A 17,689-nucleotide genomic window follows, 5' to 3' on the forward strand; every position below is an offset into this window, starting at 1 on the left:
TCCTCTCATTCTGCATAAAAATCACATTTCACAGGAGGGTGAACACAAACATGCATAATGAATTGTCCTCCTTTTTATGAAGAAGGCCACTGATATTCTCATCTGATACTCTGTCTCTCTTACTTACATCTTGGTGGATGAAAAGATTTTTCTAAAAAGAACATGTTATACCCATTCTCATGTGTTACGCTGTCTAGCTGACACGCTTTGTCTTGAATTATGTACTTTAAAAAAAATTCACCTTTATCTCCAATCTGTCCCTACATGCAGTGTCCTTTTTGTGATTACATTTGTAATTTAGGAGCTCCCCCTTCTACCACAACTATCAACTACCACAAACTGCAAGCAGCCTGACAATTATTTTATAGTAGTCCCTGAGACCCACAATACTTGAAGTTCTATATTTGGGGAATTGGCTCACTCCTGCACACGAAGGGAGCAATCCTCATCCCTGCTGTTTTACACTAGGCTGCAAACCACCTGGCTTGATGAAGCCAGCAGAACCACATTATCTGCAAAAGGCAGAGCTATAATCCTAGGGCCACCACACCAGACTTCCTTCCCTCCCTGACTGGACCTTGAAATTTTGTCCATGACAATCACAAAAAGACTTGGAGACAAGGCACAACCCTGGCAGAGTACAATGCCCACTGTGAACATGCTTAACCTTCTGGCAAGACACAGCTCTCATTCTGGTTATACCAGGACCAAATGAATAAGTAGCAATTGCCCCAGCACCCTTTGGTGTACTGTGGCCAACATGTGTTTCCTTGGCAGGGTGGCTGACTCACCCTTAGAGTTAGGGTGAGGAGCTCAGACATCCAGAAGGAACTTGGAATAGAACTAGTGCTCCTTTGCATCAATAGGATGCAATGTGGATTGGGCATAATTACAACACCTTCCTGTTCAACTGGGCGGAGACTTCCTTAGCTTGCTGCCTCTGCGACCTGATCCCAGATAAGTAGCAGATAATGGATGGATGGGCGGGCCCCTGAAAAAACAGTTACAGATTGAGATGTACAAAAAATCTCTAGTCCAAGGAAGAGGACTTCATAGTTCCTATTAACTGACCCAAGACCGAAATCAGACCAGATTCAAGTTATATATAATCTAATCTAATGGTCCTGCTCTATTGCTCCAGGTTTATTTCAGACAGGGTCTGACTGTCCTCAGGTCCCTTTCTGATCTCTTTTTTTGGAAATTGATTTAAGCACATCAGGTTTGGGTAGGTTTTCCATGGGACTGTCTCAAATCAGATTAAAATTTTGGATCTAAGAAGATCCTCTAACGAAAGGCTCTACTTTCACTTAATTTACTCGTTCATTCACAGGGTAGGAAAGGCAATCCTGTCTTGTCTTCACACACACAGAGACATGTTCCCATAATCAGATGAATAAATAGGCTTTTTTTTAGTTTGGTAGTGGGTGGCTCGTTATCTAATTACTATCAGGGAGAGCAATGGAATAAAAGAGACAGGGAGGCAGAGATGTCTGTGTCAAGTGCAGGCTTTAATTGGAGTGGAAGAAAGAAGAAGAGGGAAGTACTGCTATAACCTACTTTAATCCCTTTTCTCCTTTCCTTCATTCTTTTTCTTACCAGGAAAGCATGAGTAGGACCCAAATACAGATACACAGGCAGAGCTGGTACAGTTTTAATAATTTAATGATGAACAAAAAGGCTTACACAGATATCAGACAGGCAGTGGTCAAAACAGGGAAGCAATCCAACAAAGGCAAACAAGTCCAAGGGAACAAACAATAAACAAGTCCAAAATCCAGGCGAGTTCCAAGAAAAACAAAGAATAAATCCAAGAAACACTGCTGGAAACATTGGCCAGGACGCTTGACATAAAAGAAAGACGAACTGACAAAGAAACAAGGGAAGCACACAGACTATATACACTCAGGTGAGGAGAGATAACAAGGCACAGGTGAAACTAATCAGGGCAGGGTAGATAATCAAAAGTGGAGGGAAAACCACACAAAGACAGGAAATAAAACTGCAAGACACATGAGGAGAGGTGAGTATACAAAATGACTAACAATGACTAAACTAAACCATAACAGAAAGTCTAGAAGAGCCACACAATTAAATAATTTTATCCCCATTCAAGTTAGCAGAGGGCCTAACTGGCGGTGGAGTCTCTAGTGCGCTTGCTCTATGAGCTGTATGATGTAGAAGCATATGCTGAGGATCCCGATAATTTTATACTAGGAAGTCGAACTTTTTTGGCTTCATGCGCCACTGAGCAGTTTTCATAGAAATGAACAGGGGCCCGCCTCCGACGTTGTATCCAGGGCCGCGTTCAGCCCCGACAAAACGTAGCACAGCATTTTTTTAAACGGAAATGGTGGTGCCTTGAACACCCTGTTGTGGAGAGTAAGAGAAAGTTGAACTAGGAAATTGGTGTTTATAAAAGACAGTTTGGGTAATATTTTTACCATTCGCCTTCATTGTCACATAAGTTTGACTAACCTGGAGGTTTGCTTGCTTCCTGCCTCACCTCTTGTGTTTCAGCCCAGTATCCCTAGAAATTATGTCCATATTAAACAATTGCACTCACAATTTATGTCGAATGCCAGTACAGTACATTTTAAAAACATTGGTATTAAACATAATCCAGGGTTTTGCAGAAAACCCAATGTTTTCATTCCAATGTTGACATTCTTGTCTGACAATGTTGACATTCTTGTCCAATGTTGACATTCTTGTCTGACAATAGCAGGGTATCTGCAGCTGGAGTTTCAGTCAGAATCATCAGACCTATAAGAAGCACTGTGACTGCTGCTACCTACAGTAGCTAGGAAGCGCATCGTCTCATAATGGGCAAATGTGGATTTTAACAAAAACTTCAGTGAATTAATCATTTTCAATTGGTTAATCCACCCATCAATTTTATGCTGTTTATCTGTGTCTAGGTCATATAATTAATTATATCATTAGGAATTATTGTTATACTGTATACTGCTGGGAAGGTGGTATAATAATAATTAATCCTAGACCATATCGTGCCTGCTTGTTTTCTATTGCATTCTATGTGGTATTATTAAACCACAGACCCCTCAGAAACCCTGAATAGGGTTGCATGCTTTTTGCCCCATCTGACTTTGTTGTAGCAGTGTTTCTGTGTTCCCAGATCTCAGCAATTAATTTGGTGTGTACAATGTTATAATAACCAATAGAAATGATGGCAAGAGCTACAAAAATCAAACCATAGATTTCCCTTAAAAGTAACTAGTAATTTCAGCGGTCAGATACTGTAAATGTATTGGAGTATATAGTCTCACAAAGTGTAAATATTTAAGCAAAGTACTAGTAAAACTGCACTTAAAGGGTTACTTAAGTCATTTAGTGTTGGTCTTCCATAAAGTCAGGTCTGGTGAGAGACAATCTAAAAAAATAATCATCAAAATTGGTGCAGCAAAGGCCGAGATATCATGACTTTTAGTCCCTAGTATGGGTAAAGCTCTAAAAACTACTGATCAACATTTCCCATAATGCAGCTTGATTTTGTCTTTTTGTTGGTCCCTGTCTGTAAATATCTACATCTTTCAAATACCACAAACCAGTTTGTAATGCCGGTTGTCCTTTTTTGGATTCCTCAAGCCCAAGCAGGGACAACCCCAGATGACATCACTTGGGTTATTTTCAGACACAAAGCTCCTCCAGAGCTAATGAAGACATTATACAACTGTTTTCACTGGTTGAGTGGTACTCCTTATGATGCGTAAACTAATTTTCATGTGTAAAATCAGTATAGTTCCCCTGTAGAGTATTTGTGTCTTTTTACTTTGTTGCTTTCCACCTCTACTTACACATGCATGAATATATCCTTCTTCAGTCATCTCACACAGCAGTCAGACACCCTCACATGACATACTGTTACATCACCTATTACAAGTAGCAGTGGAAGCCATCCAGGCGCTTCACTGATTCATGGTGTTCAGAAAGAATTACATTTACATGAATGTCCATGCATTTATACAGTGGTGTGAAAAAGTGTTTGCTCCCTTCCTGATTTCTTATTTTTTTGCATGTTTGTAAATGTTTCAGATCAAACAAATTTAAATATTAGTCAAAAATAACACAAGTAAACACAAAATGCAGTTTTTAAATGAAGGTTGTTATTAAGGGAAAACAAAATCCAAACCTACATGGCACTGTGTGAAATAGTGATTACCCCCTAAACCTAATAACTGGTTGGGCCACCCTTAGCAGCAACAACTGCAATCAAGCATTTGCAATAACTTGCAATGAGTCTTTTACAGCGCTGTGGAGGAATTTTGGCCCACTCATCTTTGCAGAATTGTTGTAATTCAGCCACATTGGGGGGTTTTTGAGCATGAACTGCCTTTTTAAGGTCATGCCACAGCATCTCAATAGGATTCAGGTCAGGACTTTGACTAGGCCACTCCAAAGTCTTCATTTTGTTCTTCTTCAGCCATTCAGAGGTGGTCTTGCTGGTGTGTTTTGGATCATTCTCCTGCTGTCGAACCCAAGTTCGCTTCAGCTTGAGGTCACAAACAGATGGCCGGACATTCTCCTTCAGGAGTTTTTGGTAGACAGCAGAATTCATGGTTTCATTTATCACAACAAGTCTTCCAGGTCCTGAAGCAGCAAAACAGCCCGAGACCATCACACTACCACCGCCATATTTTACTGTTGGTATGAAAGACCAGAAAGTCTTGGGGATCAGCAAGATGTTTTCTGGCTGTTTTACTTCACTTTGTCAGGCAGGTCCTATTTAAGTGATTTCTTGATTGAGAACAGCTCTGACAGTAATCAGGCCTGGGTGTGGCTAGAGAAATTGAACTCAGGTGGGATAAACCACAGATGGGGCAATCACTATTTCACACAGGGCCATGTAGGTTTGGATTTTGTTTTCACTTAATAACAACATTCATTTAAAAACTGCATTTTGTGTTTACTTGTGTTATCTTTGACTAATATTTAATTTTGTTTGATGATCTGAAACATTTAGGTGTGACAAACATGCAAAAAAAAAAGAAATGAGGAAGAGGGCAAACACTTTTTCACACCACTGTATATAGTTCTGACAGGGATCCCCTGCACTGCACACATAGTCAGGAGGCCGATGGCTTGCTGCCCACATTCACTGATGGGAGCCAGTGGGGATTATGTTGTATACGCTCCACAAGTTTATGATAGCCTTACTTGGCCACAGAGAAATTATATGCATGTAATCTTGAAAAACTCAGCTGTACATAACCTAATTTTCCACTACTGTTTTCTCAGTTGATTAATTTACTACAGTAGCAGAGTGAGATGAGCATTGTGTTGCGGAGATTTCTTGTGAAATAGACTTAAATGCTCTTTGGGGCATCAGAGGGGGAAAAGATACTCAAATTCTTTAATTTAGGTAAAGTAGAAATACGAAAAATGGAAAAAATACTCAAAACTGCTTTTTTTCAGTTTCCTGAAAAGTTGACATTATGGAGATACAGCTTTTTTACCTGACAACAGCAGTGTTATTAGGTGATCTCTTGAATGTAATATCTGAATCTTGTAGCCATCAGATAAATACAGTGGATTAAAAAGTACAATATTTCGGGGCTGAGGGAGGCACAATGCAAATACCACTTAGGATTTTTTTAAATAGTAGAATTGTAATTGTAGTGTTAATATTATAAATTAATAATAATAGGAATGACAGCTAAAGGAAAAATAATGTCAGCAATAGTAACAGAGCCAATAACAATAACTGTAGTAGCAGTTGTCGAGCAAGAACTCAGATCAGATCCAGTCTCTGCAGCTCCGGAGGCAGAAATACCTGCTGAAAGCAAAAGAAGGAAAGAGGAGAGAAAAGAGAAAGCACAGAACTACAGGGGGAGAGAAGATGTCGAGTTAGTAACTTGCCATAATGGGATAAAAATGCATACAGATGGAGAGGGAGAGAAGGAGAGAGGAAAGAGGTGCATCATGGGACGTCTCCCAGCAGCCTAGGCCTATAGCATAACTAAGGGAAGATTCAGGGCTCACCCAAGCCAACCCTAACTATAAGCTTTATCAAAGAGGAAAGTCTTAAGCCTACTCTTAAATGTGGAGATGGTGTCTGCTTCCCGAACCCACATTGGGATGTGATTCCACAGGGGAAGAGCTTGATAACTGAAGGAAACGAGCGACCATGTTGGTTTGATTTGAAATCCGAGAGCAGACAGCCCAGGAGTGAAAGTGTTTGTCCAATCAGGTGCAGCCAAGAAGTGTTTCCTGTTGTGTTTCAGGGAAGGAGAGCACTTGTCAATCATCTATTGCGACATCTAGTGGCACAGCTACCAAGTGTCCAGTGCTAGGGAGCGGCGCGACCCCTAGCGTCCAAAAACTCCCCAGTGGACACGCAGCATAAGAGAGTGCAGCATATACATTGCATTAAGTGTAACACACATATGCAGGGTCTTTATGCACATCATGTTGTCAGGATACGCTGCTGTTCTATTTCCCAGGGTCAACATCAACTCTTCAGAAAAGCAGGAATTTATCACATCCACTCCCCAGATAATCACATCCCAACTTCTGTACCTTAACTACTTGTGTGGGCATCAAGTGTTAAATAATGTGCCAGTCCTTGAAGTGCTTAGTATGTGTTGCACTATAGCCCAGCAGGCTAGTAAAAAATGAAATATAGCAAAAATATAGCCTTGGTTTGGGTTTGGGTCCCAAACTTGGCAGTAAGTCAGTTTCAGATCAGGTCTTAAAGACACAGGTACAGGCTGGGTTCAGGTCTTAGTTGTAGGCCTGTGCAGAACTCTAGATTGAGTGTCTTTAGCTTGACTCTGATACTAGGGACTAAAAGTAAACATAAGTCTGGATGGTCTCTGCTGCTTCGATTTTGGATATTATATTTTTGCCTCTTGTGAGTCCCCCAATTCATGTAGTTGTAATACTTGTAATAATTGCTACTAAATTAATAATTTAATTTAAAAAACAAAAGCAGAGAGTTTGGGGCTTTTTGTACAGTTTTTGTATATTACTGTGTCTGTTTAGAGTTGCGTAACTGTGTGTGTGTTTGTGTGTGTGTGTGTGTGTGTGTGTGGGAGCTTGTATAATGTGTGGGAGCGGGGACCCGCATCAGGCAGTGGGAGGAGGACAGACAAGAAATGTGTGGGAAAACTCCTGCTGAAGGACTTGACGCACACACACACACACACACACACACACACACACACACACACACACACACACACACACACACAGACACTTTCTTTGATCACTTCCACCTTTAAGTTATTTTTTTCATCTTTGCTATATCAATTTTTTCCATCCTGCTGTGTTTCTGCTCCAGTCAAGTAGCTGCAGCTTTAACACCACTGAGCTTTTAGTAGCACTGTTGTGGTAGGAATGGGAATAGGACCCTCTGACAAGGGGTGGCATTGTGTGTGTGTGTGTGTGTGTGTGTAAGTGTGACATGCTGCAGGTATCCCCATCGCCAGACGTGACCATGCAAAAGTCATTATCATAGTGATTGCAGCCTGCAGACGCTCATACATCACTGTTAGCGTTCTTCGTTAAAGTAGGAGGGACAGCGAAGATTGATTAAAAAGAAAACCACACTGTGGAAAGTGGAAGTGTAGGAATTAATTCTTGTTTCAAGTGAAGGTGTTTCAGTTGCACCTGCCCTCATGCAGCATGGGTTACGTGACTGTGTTCACAAAAGAGGCTGAGGAATGGACAATAGACTGACTGAGGCAAACCCATGGTTCAAGGTTACAGGAAACAGCCTCTGAAGGAGAATATATTGTGTGTGTGCACACAATGTGGTTCCTTCTCTTTCATTATGGATTGTGTGCATGTGTTTGGGTGCGTTTGTGGCTGTGTATGTGTCACAGGTGTTTACTGCATCATCCTTGAATCTCATCCGGCATTTTAATCACAGCGCAGCATCAGGAGGCCTGCTTGCAACAGCACAGCTTCAAGTGAATGGAACAAATTGCTGTGTCGTGTTGTTAGGTGGAGTGTGACTCCCACCCACGGGGAATTATCAAGTGGATGATAAAGGTTTTCCAGCTTCTTTTTCTATGTTTTACATGACTTGAAAACTTATGCAGCTTTTTTCTGTCAGCGTGTAATCCCCTCGTACACAGAGCTATTCTGGACCATGAAGTGGGAAATGGGCCAAACACTTGTCATGCTGACATGTGTGTCTTACGAGATGCAGCTTAAGAGTTTCAGCTTTTGGATCTGTGTAGATCAAAGACCAGAGCAATATACAAATAGTGATAATTAGAATAAAATTGTATTTATGTATTGTTTACACAGAAGTGAAAAACTTTACACAGTAAAGTTTAGAAATAATTGAAAAAAGAAGTAAAATTAAGATGGGGGTGTGCAGGAAAACCATATGATGAAGAATATAGACATAACATAGAATATTGGAAGTATAACTGAGGCTGATGGAATTTTGCAGGTATTTGGTCATAAACCAAAGTATTGGACAAACAGAAATTTTGACGCTAGAGTAAAAGTCAGGGGATCACCAAGCGATTACCAAGGTTATTAGGCTTCATCCTCTGGGAACCATAGATATCTGTACCATTTCTGAATGTGAGCTCTATTGCCGTGAAATAATGGGGCTGCCTGTTTGTGAGACAGCTCAGACTGATCTCTTGTCTGTATTTCTGATTCTGATTCTGATTGAGACAGGACAGGAAACAAACTGGAGGAAATAGACAGGTTCCTCTTCAACAAGGCAAAAATTTGTTTTGCGCTTGGTTTGATTTACTTAAAGGGACAGTTCACCCCAAAATTAAAACACACATTTTCCCTCTTACCTGTAGTGCTATTTATACATCTAGATTGTTTTGGTGTGAGCAGTTTCATGTAGGACTATGGGTAGAAAGAAAATAGTCCCTAAATGAAACTGCTTACAACAAATATCTGGATTATCTTGAGTAACCAGGTCATGATTTCTGGAACGAGACATTGCTATAGAGTTTTAGAGTTATAGAGTTTTTCAGATGTATTTTCTTGGTGCATTAAGCACCACAAGCCGAGTGCCATATAGTTCTGTCTGTCTTCTCCGTCATTTTCATCAGTATCTCTCCTATCTTTTCCTATTTTCACTGTATTCTCATGACGTGGAATAAAGATAAAAACATTTTCAAACTCGCAGGGTTTGAAAAACTAAAAAATAACACGAGTCTCTGATGCTTTTGCAACTCAAGCGATCTGACTATGGATCATGCCACCTACCTCCCGTCCACCTCAAGGTATGGAAGTATGCCCTAGAGGATGTCATCTGAACTACGTCACTTTCCATATGATAGGTATTATAGAAATGTCGATATGATATGTATTATACATATTAAAACGTAAACATTTAATGTGTCTGTGGTTTGCAGAAACGTAAAATGGCTACATTTTATTCTGGTGACTGGGCTGCTAAACTTTGCTTTGTTTCCTGAAAGCTTGTCTGTTAGTTTGAAGCAGGTTATTAAATATTGGACAGGAACAAAATCAGTAACAAAGCATCTTCCAGCAGCTTAAAGGCAGAGCAGAAAACAGCACTGAGCCCCCCGCTGTACCTGGGGATTCCTCCCTTTGAGAAATGACTTCAGGCTTCCAGATCCAATTTCAATACAATTACCAAGATTTTTGACTTCCTCTTTCTTCAACAGCCAGAGCATAATCTGCAGATGCATTCAGATCGTTAAGATTATGCTTCTTTTATATTCATAATTAGTCATAGTTCATCATTTAGTTTTTATTTGTTGACAAAAATGTTAACATTTTGTCATAGTTTTTGTTCTCAAAGGTTACTTTTTTAGTTTTAGTGTCATTTTTGTTGTGAAAAAAAGTTTGTCAACAAATATCTTCAGTCATAGTTTTCAGTAGAAAAGATAAAATTAACAATGCTGAGCACCGACTTTACTTTATGTAAAAGCTTTAACATCAAAGGTGGGAGCAAGTCGTTAATCATTTGTGTTAATTAGTTTTCAAGTATTATTCCATTTTTTGATACCAATATTGGTCAACGCATACTTGCTTTGAGGCAGAAAATTACCATGTCTTTATTGCTTTTGTAGTCCTCCGTTGTTCCTCAGCCTCTCTCTCTCTCTCTCTCTCTCTCTCTCTCTCTCTCTCAGTGGGATTCCTGGAAAGAAGTGTGGAACCATCATCTTCACAGCCGAGGAGCTCAGTAACTGCCGGGTTAGTATCAGATCATACTCAAGACACTGTCTTTCTCCAGGCTTACACACACACACACACGGTTATATAAACAGTCCAAGACAGGGGTCAGAAAGTTAAGCACTACAGTCTGAATTCATGACAGTCACGTTGTGTGTTTCCTTTTTTAACTTTGCAGAGTGAATTTAAATTACCGCACAGACTTCAGAATAATTTTGTCATCTGCATCAAGTGGAAGGAAAGTGAATTTGTACTTTTCCTTCAAAGTGATGATGAGAGCCGCTCATGAATTATTTATCCAGTCTTATGGTTCACTTTTCTTGCCACAGTGGGTAAATAATTAGACACTCCAATCAAAGAGAGAAGCACATGCAAGCACACATACACCACACACAAACATGCTCACCATGGTATTACAGTATGCACTTTTACAGGCAAGCAGTTTGCTGTAATGTATACACAGAATTAAGTTTAACCTTCCTCATACCATATCATGCATATGACTGTGAGGAGGGTTCAACACACACTGCTGGCCATATAGCAGTGATGACAGTATACAGCAGTCCTTGAGGGGTTCAGAACTCAATGTTTTCATTTACATTTATTAGTTATGGTTCATGAGGCCTGTCTCTGGAAAAACATTCTCAGTTAGTTTTATTTCATGGATTAAATATCATTTATACAGTGGTATGAAAAAGTGTTTGCCCCCTTCCTGATTTCTTTTTTTTTTTGCATGTTTGTCACACTTAAACGTTTCAGCCATTCAGAGTCCCCACAACAACATCCAAAGAACTGCAGTACTCTACAGTTCTGTACTCAATTCTGTAGGGGTCCCAGTAATATTTGTTCTTAAGGTGTAGGCCTACTAAAGTAGCATATCACATGACATGGTTAAGCAACGTTTGATTTAAAAAAAAAAAAGAAATGTTACAAATGCAGTTGCAAGAACAATACTTTCCACTCATGAAAAGAGATATTTGATTTAAAAGAGAACTTATTCTAATTCTAATTATAACTATTCTAATTATCTAAAAACTGCCCCTGCCCTTTCATTTGTTTCTATCTGCGGAATGTGTCTTATTTTTCTATGACTCACTTGGTATGGAGTGATTGTTATTTGGGGTGCTTTAACTGTGCGCTCTCCCTCATGCCTCTGGGCGCATGGAAAGCTGTTTTCTCTCCTACTCTGCTCTATGCTGGACTTAAATAGGACCTGCCTGAAAAAGTGATGTAGACCAAAAGATCTTCAAAAGCAAGACATCATGCCAAGATCCAAAGAAATTCAGGAACAAATGAGAAAGAAAGTAAGTGAGATCTGTCAGTCTGGAAAAGGTTATAAAGCCATTTCTAAAGCTTTGGGACTCCTGCGAACCACAGTGAGAGCCATTATCCGCAAATGGTGAAAACATGGAACAGTGGTGAACCTTCCCAGGAGTGGCTGGCCAACCAAAATTACCCCAAGAGCACAGCGACGACTCATCCAAAGAACTGCAGGCCTCACTTGCCTCAGTTAAGGTCAGTGTTCATGACTCCACCATAAGAAAGAGACTTGGCAAAAATGGCCTGTATGGGAAAGTTCCAAGACGAAAACCACTTCTGAGCAAAAAGAACATTAAGGCTCGTCTCCTTTTTGCCAGAAAACATCTTGATGATCCCCAAGACTTTTGGGAAAATACTCCCATTTTTGTTTTCCCTTAATAATAACAACCTTCATTTAAAAACTGCATTTTGTGTTTACTTGTGTTATCTTTGACTAACATTTAAATTAGTTTGATGATCTGAAACATTTAAGTGTGACAAACATGCAAAAAAAAATAAGAAATCAGGAAGGGAGCAAACACTTTTTCACACCAATTATACGTTTTTAAGTTTAAAAACAAACCAGTGTATCTACTTTGTGTACCTGATTTATCTGAGATGTCTGTCAGAGGGAGACACTTCACTCTACTGCACCTGGACATCACTGTTCATGGCACTAAAAGATGCCAGACATTAGATATAATCCAGATATCTTACATTAGTGCAAAGACTCAGATGCCTGCACTGTGTACAGGCAAAACTTCACATAAGAAACTGAAAAAACTGAAAAGACCATCTGTACACCCGTTTGTGTTTAAAAAAAAAAAAAAGATATATAAATTATAAATTTACAGCTGTAAACATGCAATAACAGTGTAAGCTGTCTCAGCTTAAAATGACTGGTGAAGAAGACACCTGTTCTTCAGCAGTTTCTGTGCAAAACTATCCACCATCTTATTAAAATCCAGGGCTCTGACCAGCTGGCTAGGTGCAAAAAGCTAATTATGCATTCTGAACTGAAAGGGAGGTTTCCTGCTTGAGATATTGAACATTTTCCACCCATTACTTTTGCAGTGTGAGCAATTTAAGTCATTCTGGGTTGTATATCTCGTGATGATGTTGCTTGTTTTATATTCATATTCATTTATTTAGGCTGATATAAACTCTTTATGACTTTATTATTGTAAACGTCAGTGTGATAAATGCACAACAAGGCGATCTGATATTACAAAATAATGGACAACATGGAGGACAGTCAAAGTCCACTATGTGTATGGGGACTCCTCAGAATGCATTATTGCACGTATACTAGGTCCCTTACCGTAAGAAACAAGAAAGGCTGACTTATAATCATTTTACTTTTTGTGTGTGTGTGTGTCCTTAGTTTAACTCAGGTTAGTTTCACCAGTGTAAAAATTTTTTTACATGAGGCAAGTATTGTTGCTGTGTTTTTCACCAGTTTAAGAAAGGGGCACTTTTTACATCAAGATCAGTTTACTCAACTTGGAGAGTACTACTCAATGTGTGAAACAATTTCATAATGTGAGGATATAACCCTGTTGATGTCATCAAGGTTATCTGAGCTTGGGCTTGGAGAATGCAAATTTATAACAAAAAAGCCTGCGTTACAAACTGGGGATGTGGAGATTGAAAGACTTTGGTGTTACCAGACAGGGAGGGTATAACAAAAGACACTATTAAGTTGCATTGTGGGAAGCAGGATCCAGTGTTTTCTGGAGCTCGACCCATACTAGTTAATGATATCTCGATTTTGATTATTGTTTTTTTAATCTGTCTCTTGTGAATCCTAAAACTTAATGACCTAATGGAAGTAATACCTATAATAATAACTAACAATAATCACTGGAGTGCCCCTTTAACAATCAAAATAAACACATAAATTATCTGAAGGCTAAACATGAAAACTGAAAATATTGTACCCTGAGTGTGTTTGGGGTGTGCTGATATGATTTTAATGGGCATCTGCCATCCAATCAGAAACTGGCATTTTGGTTTAATATGGTATCATGAAAGAAAATTATTTTAGGAGTGAAACATTTTGTTTACTTACACCAAACAAAAGATACCAAGTTGTGCATATCCCCCCCCCCCCCATCTGGTTCTTCTATGCATATGAAATATTAGTCATAGTCCAAGTGAACTAATGAGTGAATGGTGTTTAATTCAAAGTTCAGCTGTAAGTCTGAACTACTTGAAAAGAATGGAAAGTGTAAAAACAAATTGTTGTTGTTTTTTCCAGGACATAGCCACCATGCAGCTCTGTGCCAACAAGCTGGATAAAAAAGATTTTTTTGGCAAGTCTGACCCTTTCCTCGTCTTCTACCGCAGCAACGAAGATGGGACGTAAGTGTGTGTGTTTGTTAAATGACTTATAGTAAATCCTTTATAGTATAGTCCATCTGTTAGCTCTTGAGCTGAGGTGAGTGTGCTGTTCCTGACAGCAACTGAAAATCTGAGAGCAGATTTCTCTGTTGGATCCAGTCCCATGAGGCGTCTAAAAGCTTCTTGCCCATCAGATGGAAGAAGGGCTAATATATTTTCTTGACACTGAGACATAATGTACATACTGTATCATTCAATATTTCAGACATACAGTTCAGGATCAAAACCCTCTGTGAACCATGTATGTTTCTGTTTCATGCTGAATATTTTATTCAGTTGAGATGTATTTCAAGAGACTGTCTGTGTGTCTGAATGAGCTACCTTTTGAATACTCACCCAAGGAGCAAAAATATTAGACACATATATGCACATATTCTTTACTTAGGCAAACTTTACATATTACATTCTAAGCGGAGATCAAACCACTGATTGAACGCAAAGAACTTTTTTTATAATTGTCATCTTCACCATGTTGAGCTGTCTCTTTGCGTTTCCAGGTTCACCATCTGCCACAAGACTGAGGTGATCAAGAACAATCTGAACCCTGTTTGGCAGCCTTTTACCATCCCTGTTCGAGCACTCTGTAATGGAGACTATGACAGGTAAGGGGACAGCACAGGGGTCAGAGGTTACTGTAGATGTTATTATTATGATTATGAAATCATCTTATCTTCATCCTGTTGGTTTTAAGGAGTTTTAAACACGTCTTGGCGTTAAATGTGGTTCATATTGCATTCAGGAATTATGGTTGTAAATGTGACACTGAGAAACTACACTGGATAAGCATGATGTCCAAAAAGGGAAAAACCAAAACATACAGTATAACAATTGTAAATGTATATCAGAAATTTGCATTCTAAAACTTAATAGGCTTTATATATTTAGGTTTGGCCCAAAGTCACCAGAGCTCATTTTCTGGGCGACTGTTAGTTTCCCATCATTAAAGGCTTGATTTGCTACTAGAAATACTGTTTTTCTTCAGTATGACAAAAGTAAAATAAAAAAATAAATAAAGTAATGACAGAGCCTGCTAAATATGTAAGGATGAGGTTGGACTCTGTGGTGGTCAGAATAATGCCAGCAGTCGGCTGTGCTCTCGGTCGCAGGCCAGTGCTGGTGTTATTGAGACCAACATAAAGGCAATGCAGCAACAGTCTCACAAATATCTAAATTATTGTACTTACACTGGCAAGGGAAGTCACAAAGTATTGAGATAAGGACGAACACACTGTTGGTTTTGTTCTTTTCATAGGATTTCTTGACAATAAGAAAAATTATAGAATAACACCAACTTTATTTTTTCTTTAAGTTTTAGAGGAGATATACCAAATATGTCTTGACATTTGGGGGTTGAATATTTCATTCAGTGTATTCTAAGCATCATACTGTACACATAGCTGCACCTGCATAGCTGTCTAAGTTCAAAGTGATGGAAGTGAAATCGGTTTCAGCTGGCAACTGCCCTGGGGCCCCAAAAGCCCCAGGTTCATTGTGTGTTTGTGATAATTTTATTAGTTGCATAGTGTAAACTGAAACGATAAAGACATCAATTCAGGTCCTGCATCAGCACGTAATTTAGAGGCCCTGGCTTGTAGAAGAGCCAAAATTCTAGTTTAGGACCATGATGATCAAACACAAGTGTGCTGGTTAGTCTCTGGGGCTGTAGGCAAAATATAATCATGATGTTATGTGTATTCTACTGTGCATATAGTACTTGATGGATACTTGAAGAGAGTGGGAGGCATTGGCATTAATAGTCATTTAATATTCCATTATGCTATTGGCCTACTATGACAAAGAGCATGCCAAGTATTGTCATGGAGTGTATGCTATGGAGCACAAGACTCAGGGACGTACACATAACACTTAGGGTTATATATAGAATATTATAAGTGTCTGTTTTCATTGCATATAAGGATCAGTACCAAAAATACTGGTATATTCCTATAAAATTCTCTTTTATGTCAGGCATGGTTATTAATCTGTTGTAATCTGACATTATTATCATGTAATGGGTGCCCTTTTTTAACTGGTTTGTGTTGCTTTACTTCCTGACTTACTTACTGTCCCTCTGTCGATCTCTCTCCTCTGTCTCTCTGCCGCATCTCTTTCTCACCCTCACACTCTCTCCTCTCTGTGAATTTCACCTCTGTCTGTCTCACCTCCGCTCCCTCATCTCACCTCCCTTCAGGACGGTCAAGGTGGACGTTTACGACTGGGACAGAGACGGAAGGTAAGTTCTCATGCTGGTTTTTTTGTTCTTTTTTTTTTTCTTGAATTCATTTTCAGCTCCAGATTGAATCCATCAAATGTCACACCTTGTTCTGTCTGGGGGCAGTTCTTTTAGTCTTATTATTAGGTATTAGAACAGATGGAGGGCTCCACCCTCCATGGCACACACTGGTTGATAAATCAAAAACAACTTGCAGTGGAAAGGTTGCAGCTGAGTGGGCAGGAGGTCGGGGTCTATGAGTGCTGACCGCAGTATTGACATAGCCTCTCTTTCTCTCTGACAGTGGGTTACTGTAGGGGCTCCTCTCACAGACTTGTGAAGTGGAAACCTCATGTGGGTTTCTCAGGCTGTCTGGCCTTGTGTTACTGCTTTACATAAATTTAAAATGTAAAATTCTTGTGGTATTTTTATAAATCCCCAGTCCCAGACTTCCAAATCTCTATCGCAATGTGTGAGACATGAGGAAACTAAAGGTAAATGTTTGTCTTGCAGTGTTCCAGAAAAGTATATCAGTCTGACAGAGTCATCACAGTCTTTTGCTTTTTCAGGGTTTTACAGATAATTCTGTTTTGTCTTTCCAGGGCATCATGGCAAAGAACTTGACAGCAATCCATTATCAGAGATTTCAGGCCTTAACTTTAAAATAGGGACATGTTCAAAACAAACTCTTATGCAATCATTCTGCCAGGGAGTACAGAGAGTGTACTGTCTTTCACACAGAGAAGATTAAACTCATTGTTTAGACCAAGCGAATACAATGATCCCAACACAGTCTATGCTCACTTAAAGGTGGGGTATGAGATTCTGGAGAAATCCACAGTGCTGTTGAATCACTGTCATGTCATTACACCAGCCACTGATGATGTAAAAACAGATACCTCCACCTATCGTTCTATGTCGTGATCCGCTCTGAAGTTTCACTGCTCGAGCAAAGATGAGGGCACCTTTGACCAGAATGTTGTTACCAGTAGCTAATGTTAGCAAGCCAGCTAAGAACACACAACCTGTAAATTAGACTTTGGAGTTACTGGGAGAGGCACTTCCCCTCTCTTGGTAGAAGCTAATCGCCTCCCCACACCTCCAGTCCCTGCGCTGAACTAGCACATCCTGGACCACTCTGTCCACTTAACACAGAGAGACCAAACTGATATTAGCCATCCATCAAACTACCAGTAAGACAGCGAACTATCCGACCCAACACTGATTACCACAGAAAATGTCAAGTAAGACCATTCCGACGGGATAAGGTGATAAACAAGTTTAATCATGAAGAGTGTAGTCCTAGAGAGCTACTAGACCAATGCTCCTCAATAACTACACTCATTGGTCTGAATGGTATACACAATTACAGCAGGTTGCTCATAATGGACAACACACTCCCCAGGCCAATCCAATCAGCTGAATGAAGGCAGCCCTCGTGTACAGCCTGGATAGAAATCTCACTTGTAGCTCACATTACCGTCATGAGCTCCCACTGTCTTGCTCATCTAACTGTACAGTATTTCAGCTTTTTATTTTTTTTTCTTTATACATACAGGCTTCCAATAAGGACTGTGGGGTCTAAATGGGTTCCCATAAATCAGCTTACCCAAAACACTTTTCTATTCTGCT

General features: G+C 39.6%; 1 protein-coding gene across 1 annotated transcript in view; it reads left to right on the forward strand.

The window, feature by feature from the left end:
- cpne9 (copine family member IX) overlaps positions 1 to 17,689 on the forward strand; it is a 180,118-nt gene that overhangs the window by 103,755 nt on the left and 58,674 nt on the right. Inside the window, exons 7-10 of the mRNA XM_044166604.1 lie at positions 10,101 to 10,164; positions 13,703 to 13,806; positions 14,343 to 14,447; positions 16,037 to 16,078. Coding sequence (XP_044022539.1) covers positions 10,101 to 10,164; positions 13,703 to 13,806; positions 14,343 to 14,447; positions 16,037 to 16,078 — 315 coding nt within the window. The remainder of the gene's footprint in view (positions 1 to 10,100; positions 10,165 to 13,702; positions 13,807 to 14,342; positions 14,448 to 16,036; positions 16,079 to 17,689) is intronic.

The sequence above is a fragment of the Siniperca chuatsi genome, linkage group LG2, assembly GCF_020085105.1.
Source record: "Siniperca chuatsi isolate FFG_IHB_CAS linkage group LG2, ASM2008510v1, whole genome shotgun sequence".
Taxonomy (NCBI): Eukaryota; Metazoa; Chordata; class Actinopteri; order Centrarchiformes; family Sinipercidae; genus Siniperca; species Siniperca chuatsi.